Source organism: Cucurbita pepo, chromosome LG14, assembly GCF_002806865.2.
Source record: "Cucurbita pepo subsp. pepo cultivar mu-cu-16 chromosome LG14, ASM280686v2, whole genome shotgun sequence".
Classification (NCBI taxonomy): domain Eukaryota; kingdom Viridiplantae; phylum Streptophyta; class Magnoliopsida; order Cucurbitales; family Cucurbitaceae; genus Cucurbita; species Cucurbita pepo.
In genome coordinates this window covers 1,641,807-1,667,270 of record NC_036651.1, presented here as the reverse complement: position 1 = coordinate 1,667,270, position 25,464 = coordinate 1,641,807, and the positions used below count along the sequence as shown (strand labels likewise).

Sequence of the window (25,464 nt, the reverse complement as noted above, 5' to 3'; positions counted from 1 at the left end):
AATGACGATATATAGATTTATATATTGTTTAAGTTAGACCAAGATTTGTATTAGTACAACAAGAATAAGAATTAGGTAACATATTTCGTGCTTGAGTCTTCTATTTCTATGAGATTGATCTAGGGTTCCCGAGTTGATCCCAACTTAACCGACTGTGAGTTTACTAGGGGTTGAACTTATGGGCATGCCTTTCGGCTCCTAGGGGCCTAGTTGGTCCGAGACTTTGTTCCTCCCAAGCCCATCTCATGTGTTAGTGCTAGTTTCTCTCCATTTTCTTTACGGTCTTCTCATATAGACAAATTTCGATTCTTCTTATGAATTTGAATTCTTCCGAAACATTTTTTACATAAGATTTTTTAATCAAACCATACAGCAAATAAAGGATATAATGGTTAATCTTTTGTTCATTCATGAATATGAGTTTCTAAGCTCCAAAGAAAAATCCTAGCTTCGAATGCTACCCAACGCTCTCTCAAATGCAAGAATACCTCAAATTCGAGCAATTAAGAAACACCAACGTGTCTCATTAGTCACCCAAATTCGGAAATCGGCTTATCTCGCAGCCTCCATACTTCCGTAATAGAAAATCAATTCATCAAACCCGAAAGCTTGAGATGCGGCAGATACCCACTTGATCCACTACAACCCCTTTTGTTGTGCATACAAGATTTCGATGCATCGATGAGAGATAAACCCATCAAAGTTTTCCTTCTTCGTTTTCGAGGAGATAAAATTTGATCGGCGCCGGCGACGTAAATTCAAGCTGATTGACAATCAAACCTTACTGGGTAATCTCAGATTAAGCATTTTTCTGCAATCCCATCTCCCATTTCAGCCCTGCTCGAACTTGATCGAATGGCTTCCCTCTCGATTGGGATTCATTTACCCCCAACGCGGCATTGGAAGAGATTTTCATTTCATTCCCACTCTCCCGTTTCACTCCCATTTCACACGAGCTATGGTTCTTCTTTGAGTAGAATCAGAGCTCCAAGGTTGCTTGGTAAGAACCTTATCGCGCGAGCTGAAGACGAGGATAAAAGCTCTTCTTCGTTTCAGCAGCAGCAAGCTCCACCCAACTTCAGCAAACAATTGGAGGTTTCCTTATTCATACTTCTGCTAAATGTTCTAAACTATTTTTTGAATTAGCTTCGGTTGTTGTTCTGTTGGTTCATAATGATGATATTGTCAATTTAGCATGTCTAGTAGCGCTTTGAGCTAATCAGCGGCTCATTCATGTTCATCTCTGGTTATATAATGATAGGAACTCTCATCGAAGTCAGGAACATGTGATCCCTTATGCTCAGTTGATGAAATAAGCTCTCGGGATTTTGAAGATAGTTATCAGCCACAGGCTGATTTAGTGAAGGCTTTTGCAATACTTGCAGCTGCCCTTACTGGGATTGTGGCTATTAATCACTCCTGGGTTGCTGCTAATCAGGTTCATATGTTGGGATAGTGGCTATTAATCACTCAATGATAAGCTGTGACCTTCTATGTTTCATGAAACTTTTGGTACAGGATCTTGCTATGGTGTTGCTATTTAGTATAGGATATGCTGGAATCATTTTTGAAGAAGCTCTTGCTTTCAACAAGAGTGGAGTGGGATTGTTGATGGCGGTTGGCTTGTGGGTTGTTCGAAGTATTGGGGTATGATACTGTTTCTCTCAATTTTAGTTTTAGGACTATCTGGTTGAATGCTGAATTGTAGCTTCCTCATGTGCATATGGCTGTAGGTATGAATAGTATCTATATCTATTTCGTGTATACAATTAGATCAACAAATTTCTGGTAGGGAGATAATTTCGACATCTTAAAAGCCTCGAGTTAGTTGTACATACTCTTCACGTGCGTTGGAATTTCCTGATGAATAACTGTGAGATCCCACATTGGTTGGAGAGGGGAATGAAACATTCCTCGTAAGGGTGTGGAAGTCTTTCCCTAGAAGACATGTTTTAAAACCGTGAGGCTGACGGTGATACGTAATGGGCCAAAGCGGACAATATCTGCTAGTGGTGGGCGTAGGCCATTACAAATGGTATCAAAGCCAGACATCGGCGTTGTGCCAGCGAGGACGCTGGGTCTTCAAGGGAAGTGGATTGTGATATCCCACATTGGTTGGAGAGGGGAACGAAACATTCCTTATAAGGGTATGATAAACCTCTTGCTAGAAGACGCGTTTTAAAACCGTGAGGCTTACGGCAATATGTAACGGGCCAAAGCGGACAATATTTGCTAACGGTTGGCTTAGACCATTACAAATAGTATCAAAGCCAGACACTGGACGGTGTGCCAGCGAGGACACTTGATCTCCAAGGAGAGTGGATTGTGAGATCCCACATCGGTTGGAGAGGGAACAAAACATTCCTTATAAGGGTGTGAAAACCTCTCCCTATAAGACGCGTTTTAAAATCGTGAGGCTGACTGTGATATGTAACAGGCCAAAGCGGATAATATCTGTTAGTGGTGGGTTTAGGCTCTACAAATGGTATTAAAGCCAGACACTGGACGGTATGCCAGCGAGGACGCTGGGTCCCCAAGGGGAGTGGATTGTGAGATCCCACATCGGTTGGAGAGGGGAATGAAACATTCCTTATAAGGCTAGAAGACGTATTTTAAAACCGTGAGGTTGACAATGATACGAAACGGGCTAAAGCAGACAATATCTGTTAGCGATGGGCTTGGGTTGTTACAATTCTTGTTGACATTTTAATTTTTCTTCATCCAAATTGAAACTAGAAGCAAAATGAAGAACATTGCAGCTGATAAATTGATATTTCACCTTTCAATAGTGCAAAACTACACCAAAACTATTACTCTAAGCAGCATTTTTTGAATGATAACTTTTGTTATAATTTCATACATAGGCTCCATCCACCGAAATTGCTGCTTCAGAGCTAACACATGCCACAGCAGAAGTCAGTGAAATTGTGTTCTTCTTGCTTGGGGCGATGACCATAGTCGAGATCGTCGACGCCCATCAAGGATTTAAGTTGGTTACAGACAGTATAACGACTCGAAAACCACGAACTCTTCTCTGGGTGGTCAGTGCTCTATTACCATTCCAATGATATTTGATGTTAATGTGTTTTACATACAGTTCTTCTTAAAACAGAGTATTGATATTTTCCCATTATTTGGTTGTTCTTATCACCTACAACTGATCTAAAACTCTTATATTGCAGATTGGGATTGTAACATTTTTTCTAAGTTCAATCCTTGACAACCTGACAACCACAATTATCATGGTTTCGTTATTGCGAAAACTCGTTCCTCCGTCAGAGTATCGCAAGTATGCACGCTTTGTATGCTCATGATTGGTTTATTATTGTATTTCCTCTTCGATTCTCGTGGTTGTATTAGTCTAATGTATAGCGCTTTCTGTAACGTGTTGGTTCGTTTTGGTGTGGGGCACATGATAGGAACTATAAAGTATACCTGGAAGAAGAAATGTAGGAGTGAAAGTGACTAGTTAGGTGTCATGGAGGGATCTTTCTGCATAGAAGGGGACGTGGGATGTTCGTGATAAAATAGTTTGAAAAGTATAAACTAGTTGAGGGAGAGAGAGATCCCACATGGGTTGGAGACAAAACGAAACATTTTTTATAAGGGTGTGAAAACTTCTCCCTAGTAGACACGTTTTAAAAACCTTGAGGGAAAGCCCAAAGAGGACAATATCTGCTAGCGGTGGGTTTGGGCTATTAGAAATGGTATCGGAGCCAAACACCGGACGATGTGCCAGTGAGGAGGTTGAGCCCCGAAGGGGGGTAGACTCGAGGCGGTGTGTCAGCAAGGATGCTGGACCCTGAAGAGGGGTGAATTGGGGGGTCCCACATTGATTGGAGAAACGAACAAGTGCCATCTAGGACATTGGGTCCCGGAGGAGGGTGGATTGTGAGATCTCACATCGGTTGGGGAAGAGAACGAAGCATTCTTTATAAGGGTGTGGAAACCTCTCCCTAGCAGACGCGTTTTAAAAACCTTGAGGGGAAGCTCTAAAGAAAAAACCGACAGAGAACAATATCTGCTAGCGGTGAGCTTGAGCTGTTGTACTCAAATAGTCTGAAAACTTGAATTTCTTCTCTTCTCTACTGTTTACTAACCTCTTTTTCTTATCAATTGTCATATCAGCACAATGCTGTAGTTAGGAATTTACTGGTGAGCCTTTGTTTTCCAATCAATTCTATGATCTTCATTTAAGAAATGGATCGTTCAAACCAGGCTACTCGGAGCTGTAATCGTTATAGCAGCTAACGCGGGCGGTGCATGGACACCTATCGGAGATGTAACCACAACCATGCTATGGATACATGGTCAGATATCAACAATGCCAACACTCAAAGTATTATTCGCTCTGAAATGCTACGATTCAACGCGTATTTATTTACAGATGGATCGTATTTCTGATACATGATGTACTTATTTTAATCTGAAATTCACTTATGAGTTCCTTCAATTGCATCTGTGTTGTTGTTCAGGACTTGTTTATACCTTCGGCAGTTTCACTTATAGTTCCGTTGTCTCTTCTGTCCCTAACAAGGTATAGGCTTTGTAACTAATTGTGTCATTCAATTATTCTTTTGATTGAACTGAGTTGCAAGTTTTTCTTTTGTGGGATTCAGTGAAGTCAATGGAAAGGGACAGGATTTTTCGAACGTTATGGCATCCGAGCAGATGGCTCCTCGAGGAAAGCTCGTCTTCTCTGTCGGTGTCGGAGCGTTGGTCTCTGTTCCAGTGTTCAAGGCCCTCACAGGTTTGCCTCCCTACATGGGTATGCTGCTTGGACTTGGAATTCTGTGGATTCTCACTGATGCAATTCACTATGGTGAATCGGAACGACAAAAGTTGAAAGTTCCTCAGGCTTTATCTCGTATCGATACGCAAGGAGCGCTATTTTTCCTCGGTATCCTTTTGTCTGTCAGCAGGTGAGTGCACCATCTACCCTCCATTCCAGATTTCATACTATTTCTTTTACCTGTGTGCAAATCAATGTTACGTATATATAATCGATCTTCTAGCTCCTTTAGAACCTATCACTCAAATGGTTTACCAAGTCTAATTTGTCAATTTCAGCTTAGAGGCTGCAGGAATCTTACGCGAGTTAGCAAACTACCTCGACGCTCATATTCCGAATGCTGAACTCATTGCGAGTGCAGTCGGTGTTATATCAGCTATTATAGACAATGTCCCATTAGTTGCAGCAACAATGGGAATGTACGATCTCTCCTCCTTCGCGCAAGATTCCGAGTTCTGGCAGCTGATAGCGTTTTGTGCTGGCACTGGTGGATCCATGCTTATAATTGGATCTGCAGCTGGAGTTGCATTCATGGGGATGGAGAAGGTGGACTTCTTTTGGTACTTGAGAAAGGTGACCAAGATCAAACTGAGTTCCTTCTCAGTCCATTCTCTTTTCCAAGTCGAATAGATTGTTCTATATTTTCTTGTTCATTTTCTGCAGGTTAGCGGCTTTGCCTTTGCTGGATATGCTGCTGGAATTGCTGCCTATTTAGCTCTTCATAACCTCAACACATCGCTACCTACAACCATTGCTGAGGTGCCTTCCATTATGGGATTCATAAACTGAACATTTTTGACGACTTCAAATAAACAAGGATATGGCTGTTTTCCACTTATATCAGTGAATTTTCAAGGGTGGGAACATTCTTAGATAGTGATGAACTTTCTTGCACAATGTTATAGTAGTGTGCGTAACTCTTGTCTATAAGCCCCCAAAGCTGTAGAAACTGCAAGAGCATCCAATCAAAAGTATATGATCATTCTTGAAACTTAGTGAAGCACATTTCTTCATTCGAAAAGTTGAGATAACAAACCAACCAGGCTTATTTAAATGGAAAACTATCAAAATTGAGGCCAAACATAACATTTAGGAATGTGTCCAAATCCCGAGAGGTTGACAGGCGCGGCCTTATTTGGAGAGGAGGGAAGAGGGGAAGGAAAGGGTCGAGCCCATGATCACATTACGTTCTACAGCTTGAGGAAAACAAACTCTTCAATTGCTGGAACATCACCGATCCTCTTCAAGGATTCCTTGCTGGGCTGTTCATCGACACCAATGGCCATAACAGCCTGCTTTCGAGGAGCAATCCTTCCAACACTCATGAAGCTCACATTAACATTTTCTTCTCCGAGAATGCTTCCAACCGTTCCAATCATACCTGGCTGGTCAACCTGCCTACAGAGTATGATGCTACCCTCCAAACTAACATCGACTTCGAAAGACCCGACCTTTGTGAGGTGAGGGATTCCGTCTTTCACAAGTCCTTCCACCGTTATCTCCCCAGAATCCGATATAGCACTGGCAAATTTGGATTCCACGTTGGCAATCTGGACCTGTATGTATTCTAATGGTTTCTCAGGCGACCCGTCCAGAATGACTCGCTCCTCGGATATCCTTAGTCCTCTCTGTTTGGCGGTGAAGTCAGCGTTCACCAAGTTCACGAAAACACTGGAAATTGGTTCTATGAGACCTTTGGTTATCATGGCACGAAGAAGCCTGGTGTCAAGATCATCAGGAGCTCTAGAGGAAGCGTATGTCACTTTCACAGTTTTCACGCCACTTCCTCCTGCTACCAATTGGACAGCCAGTCTTCCCAATTTCTCAGCAAGTTCAACAAATGGTTTCAGCTCCGTTAACACCTGTAGGGGAGAAACGATACTTTGTTAGAACCCTTATATACCAAAAACTTGAGAATTAGTTCATTGAAAATAGAATGTACAATGAACAATTACGAGTCAGATTTATCACTCAGCAAACCTTTGATGATGTACGGCAAAGTAACGAATTGGAGAAGAAAAAAAAAAGTCATCCATTTAGAGAAAGGCACTTCACTATATCATTGGAATCAAAGTTTTGGTAGCATTCAGAACCATCTATATTAAACAGGTTTCTAAAAATCATCACAAGACCAAAATGTTAACAGAAAAGTAATCTCTCCCAACTGTTGGAGGACTACAATTTAGCTTCTTTCTTTAATTTTTTGCAGGACTATATTCAGCTTTAAAAAAAATGGAGATAAATGTCAAAGGATTCTAGATGAAAAGCATTGAAAAGAAGAATCTTACACTGTTGCATAGCATAATGAATCAGAAAACCTAGAGACATCATAGCCACTTGGAAAAGCAAGAAAATCAATAAAACAAATAACGACAAATAGTAAAGAGGTCGACAAGAACTACTTCAGATAGATGTTTTAAGTGATCATGAAATACGAAACATGAGAGTGATAGAAGATTCGAAACTACGGGATTCTACCTCTGCAGGAACCATCGGAGCATTGACGGCAGTAGCTGCAAGCTCCCCTTTCAAGGCTCCAACAACAGCTTCAGCTATTTCAACAGCAACTCCTTCCTGCATGTACCAGATGCAAAGATAATTATAAATTACAATAAGGAAAGCACAAGCTTTAAGTCCTTCGATTTAAAACACACCTGAGCCTCCATTGTGCTGGCACCCAGATGAGGAGTTACAGTGACATTCTCATGCTGAATCAACTTGCTATCTTTAGGAGGTGGTTCCTCAGTGAAAACATCAAGTGCAGCCTATCAGAAAAAGAAACGTGATACAATCCTTGCGTTTAATGATAATTAGAAACTTCAAGTTTGGGTAGCAGGAATGAAAAGAACCAACCTGAGCAACAATTCCAGCATCTAGAGCCCTTACAAGAGCTTCTTCATCAATTACGCCTCCACGAGCAACATTCACAATCCTTACTCCTTTCTTCATCTTTGCGAAATTTTCATCATTAAGGATCTTCGACGTGGCTGGAGTTAAAGGCATATGCAAAGAGATGAAATCAGCAGTTCCAATGGCTTCGTCAAAGCTCACAAGCTCTACGCCTATCGCACGAGCACGATCAGCTGGGGCATACGGGTCGTGGGCAATTACATGCATGCCGAGTCCCTTTGCACGCCGAGCAACTTCAGTTCCAACTTTGCCGAATCCCATTACAGCGAGTGTTTTCCCCACAAGCGATACACCGACATATTTGTTGCGTTGCCACTTTCCTGTGGTGGAGAAGAAAATGGAAAAATTATAAGTAGTTCGTTTCAACAAAGGCATCTCGTATACAACATCACACCCAATAAATCTGACCATCAAAAACATCGACGGGCTCCAAAAGGGAAAGAGAACATCCGATGCAGAGAGATTATTTATTCTTTGCTATTTTTACTTCAAATCGTAAATCCCAACCTATGTAAGCATAAGATATGAATTTTCTACATAAAAATCCCCGACAGGTTTCCACTTTTTACAGTGCGCATCGATGCTTACAAGAAAGAAAACGTACGGGGAATTTTTTTGGGGCAATTCGCTTTAGACATTAAAATAATTCTTTTCAGACAGATTTAAATGAAATTCTCGTCCAATATTAAGATAAAAGGCCGAGATCTTTCCGAAGTTTTTCCACTTTCCATGGTTTCGAGCAGATCCAAAGCAAACCACAGGCTAAAAGACACAACGATTAGACAAGCTGATTGTGACAGACAAACCAAAAAATAAACGTACCAGCTTTAACAGACGCATCGGCTTGAGCAACATTTCTGGCCATTGCAGTCAAAAGCGCAATTCCGTGCTCAGCGGCGGCTACCGTGTTTGCAGTCGGAGCATTCACCACTAAGCAACCATGCTCAGTGGCAGCCGCCAGATCCACGTTGTCAATGCCAACACCAGCCCTCCCAACGACCTTCAACCTCCCTCCAGAGGATTCAAACACCTCACGGCTGACCTTAGTCCCACTCCGCACAATAATCGCATCACAGAGCGAGATCTTGGTGCAAAGCTCCTCAGGACTCAGATTATACGAGCAATCAACATTAGCAAAATCCTTTAGAAGATCAAGACCCGCTTCACCCAGCTTCTCCGCAACAAGAACCGTCGGCTTCGCATCCATAGACGCAGAAACCAACACCACAAACCGCGGCGCGCCAACACTCCGTCGACGAAGATCAACAGAAAAAGCCGAAGGAACAGGAATCTTAGAAGACAGAGAAGCAAGTACCGAGTTCCCAAGCGCCGGCCTGCGGAGCGTAAACGAAGCGGAAGTAGCCATTTCTCGTCGGAATGAAAAAAACCACCGGGTGAGCAACGGAGGTCGGAGAGAGGACAAGGAAGATCTAGGGTTTAACAGGAAAGGTAAGAGGTTTAAGCTCAGTGAATGGAAACAGAGCGTCGGATATATGTTTGACAGATGACGTGAAAAGCACGCGCTTGTGATGAGAGTGGGGAAATAGGAAATGGAATTTGTTTGGTGGAGCTGCCTTAAACTGCAAGCAACTTGGATTATTTAACGCAAAATTAGTAATTAAAATAATTAAAATGAACGGTCGATAAATTCTTGGATTTACTTAAAAATAGGATAAAATGTTTGGTTCCTTTGAAGGATCCGCTTTGTTTCTTCTAAAAATATTATTAATTCAAAGTAATTTTAATTTAGCAATAATGATTAATTTATCCAATATTTTTTTTTATAAAAATAATTAAAGAAAACTTGGATTTTTAGGAAAATTGAAAAAATTAAAAAATTAATAGCAGCAAATGATCTGGAATTATTTATTAATTAGAAAGTATGTAACAAATTACTAACCTTCCATTTATATTTATTCATATTAAGAAGTAAATAAACGGTATTATGACGTCATAAATCAACTTAAATAATGAAAGAAATTATATTTAGTTGTTTTTATAAAATTTGTGGTGAAATTAAAAATGTATTTAGTAAAAAGAAAAAAAGGTGAAATTTCGGTTTAAGAACATTTTTTTTTCTCCACTTTTTCTGTTGTCTTTATTAGATTTAAAAAAATAAATACTTTTATAAAGTGGATATGAAGATGAAATGAAATGAAATGAAATTAGATTTAATCTAAAGTTTATTATATGGGTATTTTATAAGATAAGAGTAATTTATAGGACCATTGTCTTGCAAACCACTTGTATACAAATGTATACTTATAAGATGAAATAACTATACTAGACAAAAAGGATTAATAGTGTATTCATCCTTTTTTATAACAATGGTGCATGAGGGTGTGAGATCCGAGTACGAAACATTTCTTATGTGTTCTCTTCCTCTTTATGACAACGGTGACGTGAGGGTGTGAGATCTCACATTAGTTGGAGAGAGAAACAAAACACGCTTTTACAAGTGTGTGAAACCTCTCCTTACTAGATGTGTTTTAAAATCGAGATATTGATGGCGATACGTAATGGGCCAAAGCAGATAATATTGGTAGCGATGAGCTTGGGGCTGTTACAAATGATATCAAAGTCAGTCATCGGACGGTGTGCCAACGAAGACGTTGGGCCCCGAAAGGGATGGATTGTGAGATCCCCCATTAGTTGGAGAGGGAAATAAATTCAGGAAGTCTCTCTCATGGAAATCTCTCACTAGTAGACATGTTTAAAAAGGGAAACGAAGATTCCTCCTTATAAAGGCGTGGAAACCTCTCTCTAGTAGACGCATTTAAAATTTCAAGGCTACGACCACTGAAACATAATATAGAATACTACTAATCAACGCATGAAACTAGAGGTATTTTTGAGTTGGGTCGGATTAAAACATTTTTTAGACCAATCCAATTGTTTGGATTCTAATTTTTTCAACTCAAACAACTAACAAAATATTGATCAAACTCAACCGAACCATAAATTTTTTGGGTTGAAATGGTTGGGAAAGTTGAAGAGAAAAAGATCTGAAGAAACTCCATGATCAAATCAATTAGCTCTGGGAAGAACAAATTTTTTCCAGAACTTGGACAGCCTCTCTCATGGTGGGTCTCTTTTGAGGCACAAGACAAGCACACCTAAACCCTAATCTAAAAATCTCCATTACCGCCTCCTCTTTCCCTTCCAATTCCCCTCTAATCGTCGGATCCACCATCTTCTTCATCCGCCCCTCGTCTTCAACGCCGCCCTCCCTCGCAATTTTCCCGCTCAGAAGCTCCACCAGAATCAACCCGAACGAGTACACGTCCCATTTAGGGCTCGGTTTCAGATTCTTCAGCGATTCCGGCGCCTGGTACGCCGATCCCACGCTCACTGCGGGGCTTCCTCCACCACCGCCGTCATGGTGATCGCGATTCGGCGTGGATCTGTGGCTGCCGAAGTTCCGGGATGAAGTGGAGGCGAAGGCGATCTTGGAACTGCGGGAGAGGAGCTTGTTGAGGCCGAGATCGGTGATTAAGGGCTCCATGTCGGCGTTTAACAGGATGTTGGAAGGCTTCAGGTTGCCATGGACGTGCTTCTTGTCGTGGATGAAAGCCATTCCTCTGGCGATTCCTCTGGCGATTTTCAGTCGGACTTCAAATGATAGATGGATCTGGGAAGAAGACGATGAACTCTGTTTTTCTGAATTAATAAATTCATTTCATTAATTTAGTATAGAAAAATCATGAGGAATTCATACAATTCAAAGTAAATATTGATAATTAAATAAGTACAAAATTAATTAGAATAATGAACTTACTGTGAATGGAGGTTGCAAGGCAGCCATTGGAGACGTAATCATAGATTATGAGCTTTTCATCTTCTCCCCAAAAGAACCCGCGAATTTTCACCAAATTTTGATGTCGGAGCTTAGCAATGGCTCTCATTTGCGCCTCGAAATCCCTCAATCTCTCAAAATTGACGTCGCCGATCCTTCTGACAGCGAACGCCGTACCGTCCTCCAGCACCGCCTTGTACACGATGCTTCCGCCGCTTGCTCCAAGTATATATGCTGACGCCTTCAACAATGTCTCCAATTCCATCTCTGTTTCTCCGTCCAACGTCACCAGTACGCCGTTTTTCTTACTGTCTCTGTTCACTCCGCCGCGGTTTGCTCCGGATTTCTCACTCTGTTCTTCGCCGTCGGATGAACTTGTCGCCTCCGATGTATCTTCTCCTTTGTTGGCCAAACAGAACAACACCGATGAGGGTATTTTTTGGGTGTTATGGTGGTCTTGTTCTGAGCCAATCGGCGGCTTCTTCTCGGAGGATTTAGAGGTTTTAGAATTGGGACTTGTTTGTTTCCGGTGATGGTAGACGTAGAGAATCCCGATGGCCAGAATAGTGATTCCGGCAAGGTCTCCGACCGCGATTGCGGCTATTGTGATAGGTTTCATGGTGTTTTGCGGCTGATTAGTTTGCGTCCCGTTTGGACCTCCGGGGGACTTTGTTGCTGGAATAGAGCCGATTGTTTTTGGTATGGCGGCGATTGCCGGAGAAGAAGATGAAATTTCAGAAACATTTGGGGGAATTGTTAGTGAGGAATGAATCGAACAGAGGTGCTTCAATGGCTTCCCACAGAGATCTTCATTTCCGGCGAACGCCTCTGTTTTCTGGCTGAGCAGAGCAGCCGACTGAGGAATCGCTCCGGTGAGATTGTTGAAAGAGAGATCCATCGTCGCATTCGCCGGAATCCACTTCGCGAACTCCGGTGGAACGGGACCTGAAATTTTATTGTAAGAGAAGTTCAAAGACCGTAGTTTCTCCCCACCAAAATCCGCCGGCAAAGACCCATTGAGCAAATTAGAAGACAAATCCAAAACCTCAACCCAGCTGAAATTCCCAGGAATCTCTCCGGCGAAATAATTACTCCTCAGAGAAACAACGGTGAGATTCTTCAGAGCAGTGAGATTCCCCGGCACTTTCCCAGCAAACGCATTATCAGACAGATTCAAAACCTGAAGACTCCTCAAACCCCCAATATCCGCGGGCAACTCCCCGGAGATTACATTGTTCGAAAGAGAAAGAATCTGAAGCTCCGAAGCATTGAAAATGGAAACCGGGAGAGACCCATTAAAGAAATTACCGGAAAGATCAAGAAGACGAAGGTGTTCGATCCTTCCCAGCTCATCAGGAATGGAACCCAGAAGCTGGCTGGCAGGGAGTGAGACGGCAGTGACTCTGAGGAAATCCGGCCATCCACCGCCATAGCCACGGAGGTCGGTGCAGGTGACTCCACGCCAGGAACAGGGTGTGGCATCATAAACATTCCAATTAGCGAAAACGGACAAGGGATCGCCGAGAATGGAGCGTTTGAGAGACAACAAGAGGGCGCCATCGCTGTTGAGAGCAAAAGAGGGAAAATGAAGGAGAGGGAAAAAGAAAGTGAAGCTCCAAAACAGAGCCTTGTTAGTGGCATCGAAGAAGTTCAATGGATTCCTGTTCTGCAACAGATCTTGCATCATCTTTCTGGGTTCTATAACAAAATCATTTCCATCAGAAGGAAGAAGGAGATGGTAAGCAGAAAGAGACCCACTGAACTTAACTCCTTGGCTTCACCAAATCTGTAGACAGAGACAGACAGAGACAGTGGAGGAATCTTGAAAATGGGGTCAGCCAAGGAAAGTGTATTCAGGATGTGAAGAACAGTCTCTTGGAAGACAGAGGGAGAATGAGAGTAGCACAGAGATTAGCTTATCTAAAGCCCTAACTTACTAAAGTAGCGAAATTCCTCGTTCCTAAGTTCCAACCTGTACGAAAAGCATAACATCTTAAGCATTGTCTTAAAGAGAGGCTCCCTAAAATCAATCTCCGCTTCTTAATAAGAAAGAATTCGAACCTGCAACCTTTTTAATAATTGAGATATGTTCAAATTGAACCAACAATACATCAATTCTATTCCTAACATATCAGTGTATCCTATGCTCACGAAAATACTTCAAATCAATTTATGAATTTATGAATGCATGATAAGTTATGGGCATTCTCAAAGATATGAACAGACTCCATTGGGCATTGGGAGATGGGAAGTTTGTAATATTATTATATGTAAACATGAAGACCAAAAAAGAAATAAAGGGAAGGAATAAAATAAAGTGACAGTGGGAATTCCTAGACAAACTTGATCACACCCACAAAACAATGTCCCAATTTTGATACCTTTTTGGTACAGTTTCAAAGGTATTCAGACAAAATCTTTTTCTGAAATAATATATATTTCCTCACAATTTCTCATACAAAGCTTTTTTTGTAGGGACATGGTCAAATTCATATAAAGGGTCTGTGGAAAAGATCTAAAAGTTATTTCTTTATGTTCTTTTGTGTGAGACGTATCACAATGTTTCTAAGATCATAAATAAATAGCCGTTGCATGATATTAACTATTTGAAGCATAAGTCTTCTTTACTTTACTTAAAAGGTCTCGTACTAATAAAAATAATCATCCTTTTCTCTACTGTTAATTATAGAAACACGAGTCAATTCAAATATAGTTCAATGGATAAGACACTCATTAAAATTTTAAAAGTAAGTAATTCAAATCTCACTCACAAATTCAAGCATCGAAACTTTGGCATCTTCATTGATATCAAAATTTATTCCTTAGCTAAAAGTTAATCAATTTTTTTTTCAATAAATACATCGTCTTGATCTTCAAAATTGTGTTCAAACAAATACTTGCAAAATCTAACAAACACTCGCCATTCAAATGCAAAAAAAGTTCTTATCCAAAACAGATTCAAGAAAATATGGAATCTTACATATACATACATATATATACATACATACACATACATATGCATAAATACATATACATATATAGGAAAGAAGGTATTAGCCAAGGTCCACCCCACCACCAAACACTTGATTCCCACATTGCACTGCCAAAGTTTCCATGGCAAGATCTTTACTTTCTCAACAAATATGTTCATACTATTTTACATACAAATTATGGTTATCTAACAAATTTTAATTAAAAAAAACTACTTTAAAAGACTAATTTTAAGATTGATTGAAAATATAAGGACTAAACTAAAACATTTGAAAGTGACGGGAGTAAAATGAAATGAGGTTTAAAGTACAAGGACCAAAAACATATTTTAAGCTAAGACAATTTCTACTTCAAATAGTATCGGTAAACATAAAGAGTAATTTTTTTTTTTTTCAATTCCACAACAAATCAATTTTCATTCATATTCGAACAATCAAAGGCAAGCATGAATTGTATAGGTTTATTTAAGAATTTGATATTAGAACAGAGGATGATTTGAAAGCGATTAAAATAATCTCAGCAACTGAATATAAATGGAAACCTGTTCTCCAGCAAGTAATTGGTCTCCCTAATAGACGCCTGCATGCATCCTCTTTGTCTTCAGCTTTCGTCCTTTGGATCTAAAAAGAGTTTGAACAAAACATGAACAATGATCCCTATCCCTGCTACAAACAATCAGCTTCAAATTCACTTTTCTCCAACAATCTTATTCCCTTTATGAATTAGCCTGCACAAAGCTTCCTATAAGGAAATCCCAGTTGGTGTAATCTAAGAGCCCATTTTGTAATGACTGCACAAATCCACTTTCTAGATCCATAATCTGGAGTGGGAAGACCTAAGTTTGTAGTGTAAGAATTAAAAGTGCTTGGATTGTACAAATGAATGAGCTTCAAAAGTCTCCACACGACATCTGTACTAGATTTATGAGCTTGAGATCTGTCTTAAAAGTAGGCTTTCAAGAATCTAAACTTACGTAACTTGTAAGATTAACAATGACATAACATTGTTCTAATTTAATAAGCCAATCGAAAAAACCAACACCCCCATAAGGTAATAAATTCTCTATCCATTTGGCCTTTGTCTCCTTTTTTGCTTCCTATGGTTCGGCACAAACCATGTGCTGGTACTAGTAACTTTGCAGATACATACATATATATATACACACACACACACACACACATATATATATATATATATATATAGTCATAGCTAAGATGCACTTGAGAATTTTATAAAGAACCGTAAGTGATTTGGACAGCTTAAATAAATATATAGCAAAACCCCATACAAACCAGGGGACAAAAACACATGTGCGTTGGTGCAGATGTGTCCCAGTAACAATAATTTCTCTATTCCATGCGAGTCCTTGATAGTTTTTTTTACTCTCTCCTAGATGTTTGCCATTTTACCTTAAAAGTGAGGTTCAGAAACTTACATCTGCTTTACATGAGATGGATCATTTTCTCTGTCATTACACCTGACAAGCAAAGTAACTAATCAGCCTATGCAACATATTAAGATTGGAAAGAAGAAGAAAATCACTTTTGTCTTCGCTCTTCTCATTTTCACAACAGCCCTGGATAAAAACATTCTATTAGAACAGGTTTCAAGCTAAGTTACAGTATTTGCACAGAAAAATATGATAAAATCCGAAGTAAACCAAAAAAAAAAAAAAACTCATCACAAAAATCTTTGTGAAAAACTAAATTGCAAAAGTTGAAGAAAGCTTCTAACCTATGCAAATTTATTTTCATTTAGTTCAAATAACAAAGGATAATTGCCAAAATCAAAATTACAGAACCCAGAGTGTGAAACCGAAATAGCCAAGCAAAATCAAACAATATTGATTTCAGTTTTCACCCGAAGTCAAAGTCGGAATACATCTATGTTAAACTATATACCACAACTTTCTAAGAGATCTAGAATTCTGAAGTACATCGCTTTTAAAAGCAATCTCAATGCCTCTGATCAAAATCTTCAGATATACTGATCATCCTGTTGAAAAAGCCAGCCAATCTGCGCCTGCATACTTCAAAGTAGCAACAAGTAAAACCAAAGAAAGTCAGATAAAAGATGAAAATTTGAAATATAATATATTAATCGGCTGTTAAGTCAGATAAAAAGTGGAAAACTAAGCGATCAGAATTTTGTGAAATCTTATGAGATGTTAATATGTAGAACATAAAAACTTAAGAAGTAGTAAACTTTCACAAGCTACCAGAAGTTATTCACAAATTTCAAGATCTAACAATCCTTCATCAAGAGTAGGTGGCATTTAGATTACAACAGAAAGAAATGAACTGATGATTTAAGGAAAGAAAAAAACAAAAAAGTGAACAAATAACAAGAGATTACAATGTCAGTACTTAATAATCAATATGTTGATCTGAAATAATATTTACAGTTCACGTCAGAATACAAAAATGGAGTTAAACATTATGAAAAATGTAATCCAGCTCACTTCTTGTGAAGTTACTGATCATCGAGTGAGGTACTATGCCTATTGCATCTTCTTCTCCTTATTTAAGGGTAATGGTAACTTCCTTAGAACATTCTCGTTAAGCATCCTGTATTGCATCTGTACGTATCTATGTGCTACACATAACTTTTCATTGATGTGATCCTGATACTTATCATACACTAAAGGAGCGGAAAGACTGAGAAGGATACCTGCAAAAATATATTGATAAAATGCATAAACTGTTTCAGAAAACAACAGCTATGATACTTGAACTGCTGATTACAAAGAAATGTGAGTGCCCCACAAAACTCACCAATATAAACCAGTGTAAGAAAATTGAAGAAACTGCCAATGAATGACACAATCCACAGTCCAAGAGCAACCTGAGATAATGATTTAATTAAGTTACAAGTCCCAGCTATCACAGACAAAGACACAAGTGATGATCCCTAACCTGAAGAAAGAGCTTAAAGTTTCTGCCTATTGCAATATCACGTGCAATTGACAGTACAGAATTGACCCACAGTCGCAGTTCATCAGCAACCACTGAAACAGTTTCCTCAGAAATTTCCAGATCAGGAAGCGGAGGTAGAGGTCTGAATCACAAAGGAAGGTAACTTTAACTCTACGTCGATTTCAATTCATACATTGAGAATGTGAATATTTGATCAGAACTAACCGAAATCAAGTCAATCTAAGTAATATTAGTCAATCTAAGTAATATTATCTCGAAAAATCCACATACTTACTTTTCTAACAACAAATTAGAAATATGGTATTCTCTTCAAATTCAAAAAATCCCAAGTTTGTATTGAAATATTTATTTGAAATCCTGAGAACTACCATCTCATAGTATGAGATGGATGTCAAGGTTGTAATTCCGTAGCTAGACAAGCTATGCTCAGGTTGATACGATGAAATGTTTCCTCTCTTACAATGTATATTATTTACTTTTGATTCATCATCGTCCAAAAACTATAAACTCTCCACAAACTTCGACCCAAGAAATGGAGATTAGAAAATGAAACTGGCAGAAAGGGAATCAAAGTACCTATTGAGAAGGGAAGCAGATTTGGCCCAGAAAAAAATAATGAGGACAAGAAGCAATAGAACATTGGCGACAAAAGATAAGAAGTTGTAACCGGCTCTTTCAAACAGGTACCAGAAAGAAGTTGCAGACGTGAGCGTCACCACCCCACCATACCATTTATTCCATAACAGCAAATCAGCCACTATCATCAATAGCTAGATTAGCAAACCAACCATATCCTTGATAGAATACAACAAGATCAGCAAATTCAAAAAAAAAAGAAGACCGTAACATTTCTCAAAGAATCAACCCAGTGAAACATATAATCCAGGTACAAATTGCAATCAAATGCCATTAGACCAAAACAATTCCCTTCCCAAACATCAAAGAATTAAGCCCAGATCAAGGAGGGAATACTAAATCATCAATGTAGGCACCAATTCGAAAATCGAAAGATCGTAAAACACGACAGAACAGAGACGGTAAGTACCTTGACCACCGCCGAGCGCTTGATGGACAGAAATGCGACGAGAAGGATTAGGTCCTACCATGGACATGGTTAGGGTTTGAGAGAAAATGGAAAAACGTTGGGATTGAAAGCAGAGAAAAAAGATGAAGATTGCAGAACTGAAACAAAGAATTCTCCGCCAAAATTTTCATCAAACATTAAAAACTCTATTTATTTATTTTATTTCTCAACTAATTTTTGTTTTGGGCTGGGCTCTTCGTTAACAGCTTTTCATAAATAATTGTTTTATTAAAACAAAAAAATAATAAATTTACTGTCAAATTTTTTTTTTATTACTTAATAATATAATTAATTTAATTATTAAATATTTAATAAAATAATGTAATAATAAATAAATAAATCTAATAAATATTGAAGCCAAGATTTAAACTTCCCTCCTAAAAAATAAACGTATAGCAGTAGATTGTGTTATAGTTGACCTGAGACGTTAATGGTCGATAAATAATAATTAATATTGATTTTCATGAAAATAATAATAATAATAATAATTTTCATTTATAAAGCAACTCTATACCGATAGGATAAAGTGGACAAAGATAAGGATTGTGGTGGGTACGAAGATTCCTATTCCCGTCCCCAGTTATGGAGGTTTTTCTTGACTGCACTTGCTTTCTCGTTTTAAACAAACAATATCGATCAAATGAACATCTCTTTATCCTTGTATATAGAGAAAAACTCTCGATAGAAAATTTCTCAAAATTTAGATTTTGAATTCACCTCTCCATGTCCGTTGACTTGTGGTTTGTACAAAATTCAATAACAATGATATACATTTTGTTTATGATAAATTTTTCTTTTTTAAAAAAAAAAATAGATAATTTTTTAGAAAACAATTGAAAAAAATCAAATTTCTATTTCAAAATTTAAACTGTTATTATAATTTGTAAATTTTGATAAAATTATTCTATGGTTAATAGGTACTGATCTAACATAAATTGTTATTAAAATTAATTTTTTTTAAATAGTAAAAAAAAAACTATATTTATAAAATAATAGCTTTAAAATATTTTTTATAATAAAAAAACAATATTTCAAACTTTTAAACAAAAACTATTTAAATATAGTTTACCCATTAAAATAATTTTAAAAAAAAAAGTATAGAAGAAATTATTTTAAATTTGAGAACAATAATGATTAAATAATTTATTATCCGAAAATTCTTATTCCCCACCTACTTCTCTAATTTATTTAAATTATATTCAATTTTATTTTTTATTATTTTCATTTTTTTGTTTATATTTTTTATTTTCTTTAATTTCGCAAATTTTGAAAGAAAAAATAAATTAATTAATATTTGAAAACTTTGAAAAATGTATTAATTAAAATTTTAAATTAATGAAATCAATTTAAATTCTCTACTAAAATTATATTTTAAATCGGTTAATGTGTTACTTGTTATGGAAATTCGAATACACGAAATTGTGTCATTAATTAAAATACTAAATAAATTAGGAAATACTTAAATTAGAAATTCGCTATAAATATTTTGAGAATAAAAAAAAAAGAAAAAAAAATCAAAATCAAATTCGTTTCCCACACGTAATGCACTCCAGCCTGGCATCCGTCAAAACTTATCCTTTCAAAATATCGCGATAAATTCCGTTTGTNTCTTCTCATCTTTCGTTTTTTTTTTTTTTTTTTCCTTAAAAAGAACATTTAATTTCAGTTTGGATCTCCCAAGATCCACGCCCTTACGTGGCAGCCGCGTGGTAGTTATCTGCCGTACACAATGCAACCTGTAACTCAGCAGTGCCGGTTGATATGACTCCTGTTAACGAAGTCGGTTAACCGGTTCTATCAGTTACCCTAACCCTTAGGTTTATAAACCCTCCCCTCCCCCTTTTCTTCCTCAATCCCTTAACCGCCTCGCATGAGGCACCGCTCTCCTCCGCCGCACGCAACCGTCGTTTACAATTCTGTGTCTATCTGTTTCTGTCGTTATTCATAACTCAACGGTTGATTTCACCGCTCTGATTTGGAAGAACCGAATCCGCGATGGGGTCTAAGAAGGGGAAAATCGATCGGGTCAAGGGTCCATGGATCCCCGAGGAAGACGAGATGCTGCGAATGCTAGTGCAGAGCCAAGGCGCTCGGAACTGGTCCATTATCAGTCAATCGATTCACGGTCGGTCAGGAAAATCGTGCCGTCTGCGGTGGTTTAATCAGCTCTGTCCTGGTGTAGAGCGTCGCGCTTTCACGGCGGAGGAGGACGAGGTCATTACTGAAGCCCACGCCAAATACGGAAACAAGTGGGCGACGATCGCGAGGCTTCTCAATGGACGAACAGACAATGCGATTAAGAATCACTGGAATTCGACATTGAAGCGGAAGTTCTGTTCGATTGCGGAGAAGAAAACCGATTGTGTAAGTCAAGGATCAACGATTTCGGTATCGAATCAGTGTTTGAGTCCGTCTGGATCTGAGACGAGCGATTCGATTCGGAGTAGCGATATGGAGCCGTCAACTCAGTTAACTCTGTCGCTTCCAGGAACAGAACTGTGGCCAGTAACGCAGCAGCAGAGTATTTCATCATCGCCGGTGAAAAGTGAGGAGAAACAGAAAGGGAAACGAACGTGTTTCGGCGAGGAATTGTTGTGTGTGATGCAGAAGATGATTAAAGAAGAGGTGAGAAATTATGTGGCGCAATATGAAGAAGTTAGAAACGGCAAAAAAGGAATCGACGAATGAAGAAGAAGAACAGATGAATTAGGGCGGAACAAATGAAAGAAGATCAAAAGGTACTTTGATTTCGTGTTTTTGTTACTTAGTTATTCAAATTGGAGCCAGTAGTCCTACGTTAGAGATTCTTCATTTTCCATTATCTCTGAAAATTTTCCTCCCTTTTCTCACTTTTTCTTTGTACATCTGTATTTTGAATTCGTTTCAGTTCAATCATTGGGAGGTAGGATTGAATAATCAACTTTTGTTTGTATCAGTGAATGTGATTTTATTCACTAATTTAGAATCAAAATTTGTTGATGGAGATGTGTATGTAGCAGCAGAGATATCGAACATTTTTCATTCCATTTACTAACCTTAAGCTTACCTCGAGAGGTACGACCTTGAGTTTAAGCTCCAAGACAGACGAGGAACTGCTTGAGCTTAAGCTTATACTTTGCATGCAGGGACCCTCATATGGTGCTATCACTTCATATTTTACCTGCAGGGATCCAGATATACATGAAAGCTTATGGTGGTGCTTCCACCGTCGCCCATGGGTGAGTCGGTGAGCTGAAACATTTAACTATGCCATTTGTTGAGATCGAATATTTTATATTCAAAATCATTAAATTTATGGACCAATATTGATTTTCTTAAAAATAAAATTAAAAAATTAGAGTTTGGGTTGGGTTGAAAATCCATGTGGGGTGTATTTATACCATTAATTATTTTAATCCAAATATATACTTGAGAGGCTTCTGGTCCGCCAGTAAAACTCACTCCAATCGAATTGTCTAGTTCTGTGTAGTTAGGGTATGACTAGTGAAGTGCACGAGTCATGACTCTATTTTGATCTTGTTAACATGATTGGTTGTTGATACTCGAACACTCTTTCTCGACAAGAGATAAGAGATGGGTCACTTATTTCTCGATGAGATGGGTAATTAATATCCTACGATTTGATTAATTTGAGATGGGTCACTTATTTCTCGATGAGATGAGTAATTAATATCCTATGATTTGATTAATTTGGTCCGATTGGATTAGAGTGAGGTCTAAGATGGGAAGGACCTTGACTTTTATGGTTGAAATAATTAATTTCTTTATAACTAATTACCCTTTTTTTTTTCATGTATTCGTATAAATTTTATTCAAATTTCAATTAAATTTATATATTTGTCGTCTTTCTCATCCATTTGATCACATAAACAATATATAATTAAACACAAAATTTTCGTCATTTTTAAGGTTTTTTTTTTTAATAAAAATTTAGAACTTTACAAAATTTGAGGGTACAGATGAAATAAATAAATGTTTAAAGGTATTTTTGAGAATTTATTTTTTTAAATTTAAAAACTTATGATGAAAATGAGTATTTTAGGGATAAAATTCGCTTTTCCCCATTTTCAGTTAGCTNTTTTTTTTTTTTTTTTTTTTTTTTTTTTTTTTTTTTTTTTTTTTTTTTTTGGTCAGAATCATTTGTTTATTCGAGCATTATAAAAAGTAGGTAAATTATAAATTTAATATTTTATACTTTTTATCTATTAGATATAATAAAAAATGGAAAATAATAATAGCTAACAATAATAAAATATATTAAAAGAGGCAAGAGCTCAAAACCATAATTGTTCATTGGGAACAGACATTCTCGTTCTCATAATGCTCAAAATCTTCTAGCTGTTACACCATCATTTATTATGAACAAACCAAACAAGTTACCATGTTTGAGATTCTCCGACGCCGACCAGCTTCACTCCGGGAACTTACTTCCGGCTACATCGACAACGAACCTGTATCTAACATCGTTCTTCTCCAACCTCTCCAGAGCCTTGTTTATGTAATCCAGCTTTACCACTTCAATCGTGGAGGTCAGCTCCTTCTCTTTGAAGAAATCCAACACCTCTTGTATCTCCGTCATGCTTCCGATGAAGGTCCCGGCAATCGTCTTCCTCCCTGTTCAGAAAAACAGAGTTAAAAACAGAGCTAAAAACAGAGCACCGCTTTGATTCGATTCACGGCGAGAGATTTACCGAGCATAAGGAGAGGCGAAACGAATTGCATTGGGGTGTTAATGACACCCATCATGATCAATTTGCCGTCGAGTTTTAGCAGAGAGAGGTACGGCTCGAGCGGATGAGAAACAGGGACTGTGTCGATGATGTAATCCAGCGAGCCTATGGCTCGTTCCATTTGAGTTGCGTCGGAGCTGACCAAGTACTCGTCTGCGCCGAGATGTTCCAGAGCTTCCTTCCTCTTCTTCTCCGATGAGCTTATCACCGTCACGTGGTGGCCCAAACCCTTCGCCACTTGCACGCCCATATGCCCAACGCCGCCCAGTCCCAAAATTCCGCCTCTTAACCCACTCTGTTTCAGTCCAAAGTGGCGCAGTGGGCTGTACACCGTCACTCCCGCGCACAACAGCGGCGCCGCCTGCTCCGGCGACATCCCTTCTGGGATTTTCACCACAAACCTTTTCAAAACAAACAAAGTTATAAATCAGTGATTTAGTAAATCGAAGATCACTGTAAAACAAGGATTTCAAATGAGGGAATTTACTTTTGGTGCACGACCATGGCGGAGGAGAATCCACCTTGAGTGGGTCGGCCGTCGAGATACACATCGTTATAGGTCCAGATCTTCTTGTTACAGTACTGCTCCTTATCGGAATTACAAGGACCGCAACTCGAACAGGATCCAACAATACACCCAACACCGACCAAATCCCCAACTCTGAATCGACTCACTTCCGATCCAACCTCAACCACTTCTCCGACCGCTTCATGTCTGTTCCGACAAAAGAAATCAAACCCAAGTACACANAAAAACGGCGTAATCATTCAATTACCCAGGAACCATGGGGTAATTGGACAGGCCGAGTTCATTCTTGATTTGGTGAAGATCGGAGTGACAGATTCCACAGCAAATCACTTTAATGAAAACATCATCCGGGCCGGTGTTTCTGCAAGAAAGAAATCAAACCCAGAAAAGTAAGATGAAATGATTCGCAGATGAAAGAAAAACAGAGCAAGAACAGAAGATGACCGGAGAGTATAAGTGTAGGGAGACAGAACCCCAGACGGGTCTTTGGCGGCGAGACCGGTAACGGTTCTGTCGGATTCAATGCTGCCCATTGCTTCAACAGAGAGAACAATGGAGGAAGAAGAAGCTTGGTGAAAAGGGAATGGAATGGAAGCACTTAAATACAGAATGAGAGACTGCTCAATGAAGAAGACAGCACAGCGATGGAGGCTGACGTGGCTCACAGGGTTGGTGAAATCCGAGTGGTTTTGATCACCTACATCGCATTCCATCACACGTGGGGTCCACTTCCTTTTTAAGAGAATTTTAAAAAATAAAATACACAGTAATTTTACCTCACTGCCACGTGTCATTATCCTATTCACGTCATTTGATAAAATGGACGATGCAGATTAATTTAAGCGAGAGTTACATTATTTTTAATACTTTTTAATTTTTATTTCTATTTTAAAAAGGTTATACTTTTATTTTAAAATTCTTACTTTAAGGGTTTTTTTTTTTGTTGCCATAAAAAATAAATTTTAATTTAATATTTAAATTAATCTCTCTCTCTCCTTAATTGTATTTAAAATATTAGTTAATTTTTTTTAAATATAATAAAGTTTAAATTTTGAGAATAATAATAAAATAATTAATAACTATAAAACATTATTAAGAAAAGTTTAATTTCAAAAATATGTTATTTTTAATATTATATTGTAAATAAAATATAATAAATTTAATTTTATGCTTGCTCTCCAAGAAACTATGCTTTTTTACTGACATTGCCTTTTTAATTCTTACCATTTAGAAAAAAGGTAACTTTAATAAAAAGTAATTATTTTATCAAAATTTGACTAAATTTCAATAATTATTTTTAAATAGTAAAATGCTAAATATAGAAGGAAAAATAAAAAACAAACAGATTAAAATAATATATCTTAATTTAGTATATAATTTATGTGAAAATACTTTTTCATTAATTTATTTTAATAAGTTTAATGTGACAATTATAATATTTATCTAATTTTAAAGCTGCATTTAATGAAATTGAAAATTTATAGTAAAAAAAAAATTAAAAAAAAAAAAATTAACGTCCAATTTTCCACTCTGTTTTTTGTATTTTTCATAAAATTTAAAAGAAATTGTCCAATAAAATTAAAAGTTCAGATAAGTAATTAATTTACACCTAAAATGTAGGAATACTTTATTTTTATTTTTTATTTTTTTATTTTATTTTATTTTAGAAATTATTGGCTTTTTATTTCTTCCCTTT

At 37.9% G+C, this 25,464-nt stretch overlaps 6 protein-coding genes across 7 annotated transcripts; 2 read left to right on the top strand and 4 right to left on the bottom strand.

Annotated features, from left to right (window-relative positions):
• The first annotated feature begins 477 nt into the window (after positions 1-477).
• Positions 478-5,787, top strand: LOC111809892 (sodium/proton antiporter 1-like). Its single transcript, XM_023696362.1, has 10 exons — positions 478-1,095; positions 1,262-1,438; positions 1,519-1,647; positions 2,865-3,041; positions 3,183-3,289; positions 4,219-4,339; positions 4,476-4,537; positions 4,620-4,922; positions 5,071-5,365; positions 5,456-5,787. The coding sequence occupies exons 1-10, from the start codon at positions 856-858 to the stop codon at positions 5,579-5,581; spliced, it is 1,737 nt and encodes a 578-aa protein (XP_023552130.1). The 5' UTR covers positions 478-855; the 3' UTR covers positions 5,582-5,787.
• Positions 5,753-9,186, bottom strand: LOC111809891 (D-3-phosphoglycerate dehydrogenase 1, chloroplastic-like). Its single transcript, XM_023696360.1, has 5 exons — positions 8,525-9,186; positions 7,646-8,022; positions 7,447-7,557; positions 7,271-7,366; positions 5,753-6,654 (listed from the first exon to the last, which is right to left on the bottom strand). Exons 1-5 carry the CDS (start codon positions 9,066-9,068, stop codon positions 5,983-5,985), a joined length of 1,800 nt encoding a protein of 599 aa, XP_023552128.1. The 5' UTR covers positions 9,069-9,186; the 3' UTR covers positions 5,753-5,982.
• Positions 9,187-10,691: 1,505 nt separating this feature from the next.
• On the bottom strand, positions 10,692-16,179 carry LOC111810296 (receptor protein kinase-like protein At4g34220). Of its 2 annotated transcripts, none has more exons than XM_023696987.1 (3): positions 15,899-16,179; positions 11,481-15,109; positions 10,692-11,362 (listed from the first exon to the last, which is right to left on the bottom strand). In XM_023696987.1, the coding sequence occupies exons 2-3, from the start codon at positions 13,183-13,185 to the stop codon at positions 10,734-10,736; spliced, it is 2,334 nt and encodes a 777-aa protein (XP_023552755.1). In that variant the 5' UTR covers positions 13,186-15,109; positions 15,899-16,179; the 3' UTR covers positions 10,692-10,733. The 2 variants fall into 2 exon arrangements, with proteins under 2 accessions (XP_023552755.1, XP_023552757.1); XM_023696989.1 differs by having other exon boundaries at positions 15,925-16,179.
• A 45-nt stretch (positions 16,180-16,224) lies between these two features.
• Positions 16,225-18,635, bottom strand: LOC111810297 (reticulon-like protein B11). The gene is made up of 6 exons (XM_023696990.1): positions 18,471-18,635; positions 18,002-18,182; positions 17,405-17,546; positions 17,264-17,333; positions 16,951-17,159; positions 16,225-16,518 (listed from the first exon to the last, which is right to left on the bottom strand). Exons 1-5 carry the CDS (start codon positions 18,535-18,537, stop codon positions 16,990-16,992), a joined length of 630 nt encoding a protein of 209 aa, XP_023552758.1. The 5' UTR covers positions 18,538-18,635; the 3' UTR covers positions 16,225-16,518; positions 16,951-16,989.
• A 1,722-nt stretch (positions 18,636-20,357) lies between these two features.
• Positions 20,358-21,494, top strand: LOC111810186 (transcription factor MYB73-like). Its single transcript, XM_023696793.1, has one exon. The coding sequence runs from the start codon at positions 20,505-20,507 to the stop codon at positions 21,195-21,197; it is 693 nt and encodes a 230-aa protein (XP_023552561.1). The 5' UTR covers positions 20,358-20,504; the 3' UTR covers positions 21,198-21,494.
• Positions 21,495-22,762: 1,268 nt separating this feature from the next.
• On the bottom strand, positions 22,763-24,349 carry LOC111810719 (cinnamyl alcohol dehydrogenase 1-like). Its single transcript, XM_023697475.1, has 5 exons — positions 24,213-24,349; positions 24,016-24,129; positions 23,727-23,954; positions 23,201-23,640; positions 22,763-23,123 (listed from the first exon to the last, which is right to left on the bottom strand). Exons 1-5 carry the CDS (start codon positions 24,299-24,301, stop codon positions 22,921-22,923), a joined length of 1,074 nt encoding a protein of 357 aa, XP_023553243.1. The 5' UTR covers positions 24,302-24,349; the 3' UTR covers positions 22,763-22,920.
• Between the last annotated feature and the right edge of the window lie 1,115 nt (positions 24,350-25,464).

Coding starts and splice junctions, on each gene's coding strand:
- LOC111810297 (XM_023696990.1), bottom strand. CDS start 18,537: ATGTCCATGGTAGGACCTAATCCTTCTCGTCGCATTTCTGTCCATCAA. Junction 17,334..17,404: donor ACTTTAAGCTCTTTCTTCAG/GTTAGGGATCAT, acceptor TCATTATCTCAG/GTTGCTCTTGGACTGTGGAT. Junction 17,160..17,263: donor TCTTACACTGGTTTATATTG/GTGAGTTTTGTG, acceptor ATATTTTTGCAG/GTATCCTTCTCAGTCTTTCC.
- LOC111809892 (XM_023696362.1), top strand. CDS start 856: ATGGCTTCCCTCTCGATTGGGATTCATTTACCCCCAACGCGGCATTGG. Junction 4,923..5,070: donor ATCCTTTTGTCTGTCAGCAG/GTGAGTGCACCA, acceptor TGTCAATTTCAG/CTTAGAGGCTGCAGGAATCT. Junction 5,366..5,455: donor TCTTTTGGTACTTGAGAAAG/GTGACCAAGATC, acceptor CATTTTCTGCAG/GTTAGCGGCTTTGCCTTTGC.
- LOC111810719 (XM_023697475.1), bottom strand. CDS start 24,301: ATGGGCAGCATTGAATCCGACAGAACCGTTACCGGTCTCGCCGCCAAA. Junction 23,641..23,726: donor GCCATGGTCGTGCACCAAAA/GTAAATTCCCTC, acceptor TGTTTTGAAAAG/GTTTGTGGTGAAAATCCCAG. Junction 23,124..23,200: donor TTCGCCTCTCCTTATGCTCG/GTAAATCTCTCG, acceptor TTTTCTGAACAG/GGAGGAAGACGATTGCCGGG.
- LOC111810296 (XM_023696987.1), bottom strand. CDS start 13,185: ATGATGCAAGATCTGTTGCAGAACAGGAATCCATTGAACTTCTTCGAT. Junction 11,363..11,480: donor CCTTGCAACCTCCATTCACA/GTAAGTTCATTA, acceptor TTATTAATTCAG/AAAAACAGAGTTCATCGTCT.
- LOC111809891 (XM_023696360.1), bottom strand. CDS start 9,068: ATGGCTACTTCCGCTTCGTTTACGCTCCGCAGGCCGGCGCTTGGGAAC. Junction 8,023..8,524: donor CGATGCGTCTGTTAAAGCTG/GTACGTTTATTT, acceptor TCTCCACCACAG/GAAAGTGGCAACGCAACAAA. Junction 7,367..7,446: donor CCAGCACAATGGAGGCTCAG/GTGTGTTTTAAA, acceptor TGGTACATGCAG/GAAGGAGTTGCTGTTGAAAT.
- LOC111810186 (XM_023696793.1), top strand. CDS start 20,505: ATGGGGTCTAAGAAGGGGAAAATCGATCGGGTCAAGGGTCCATGGATC.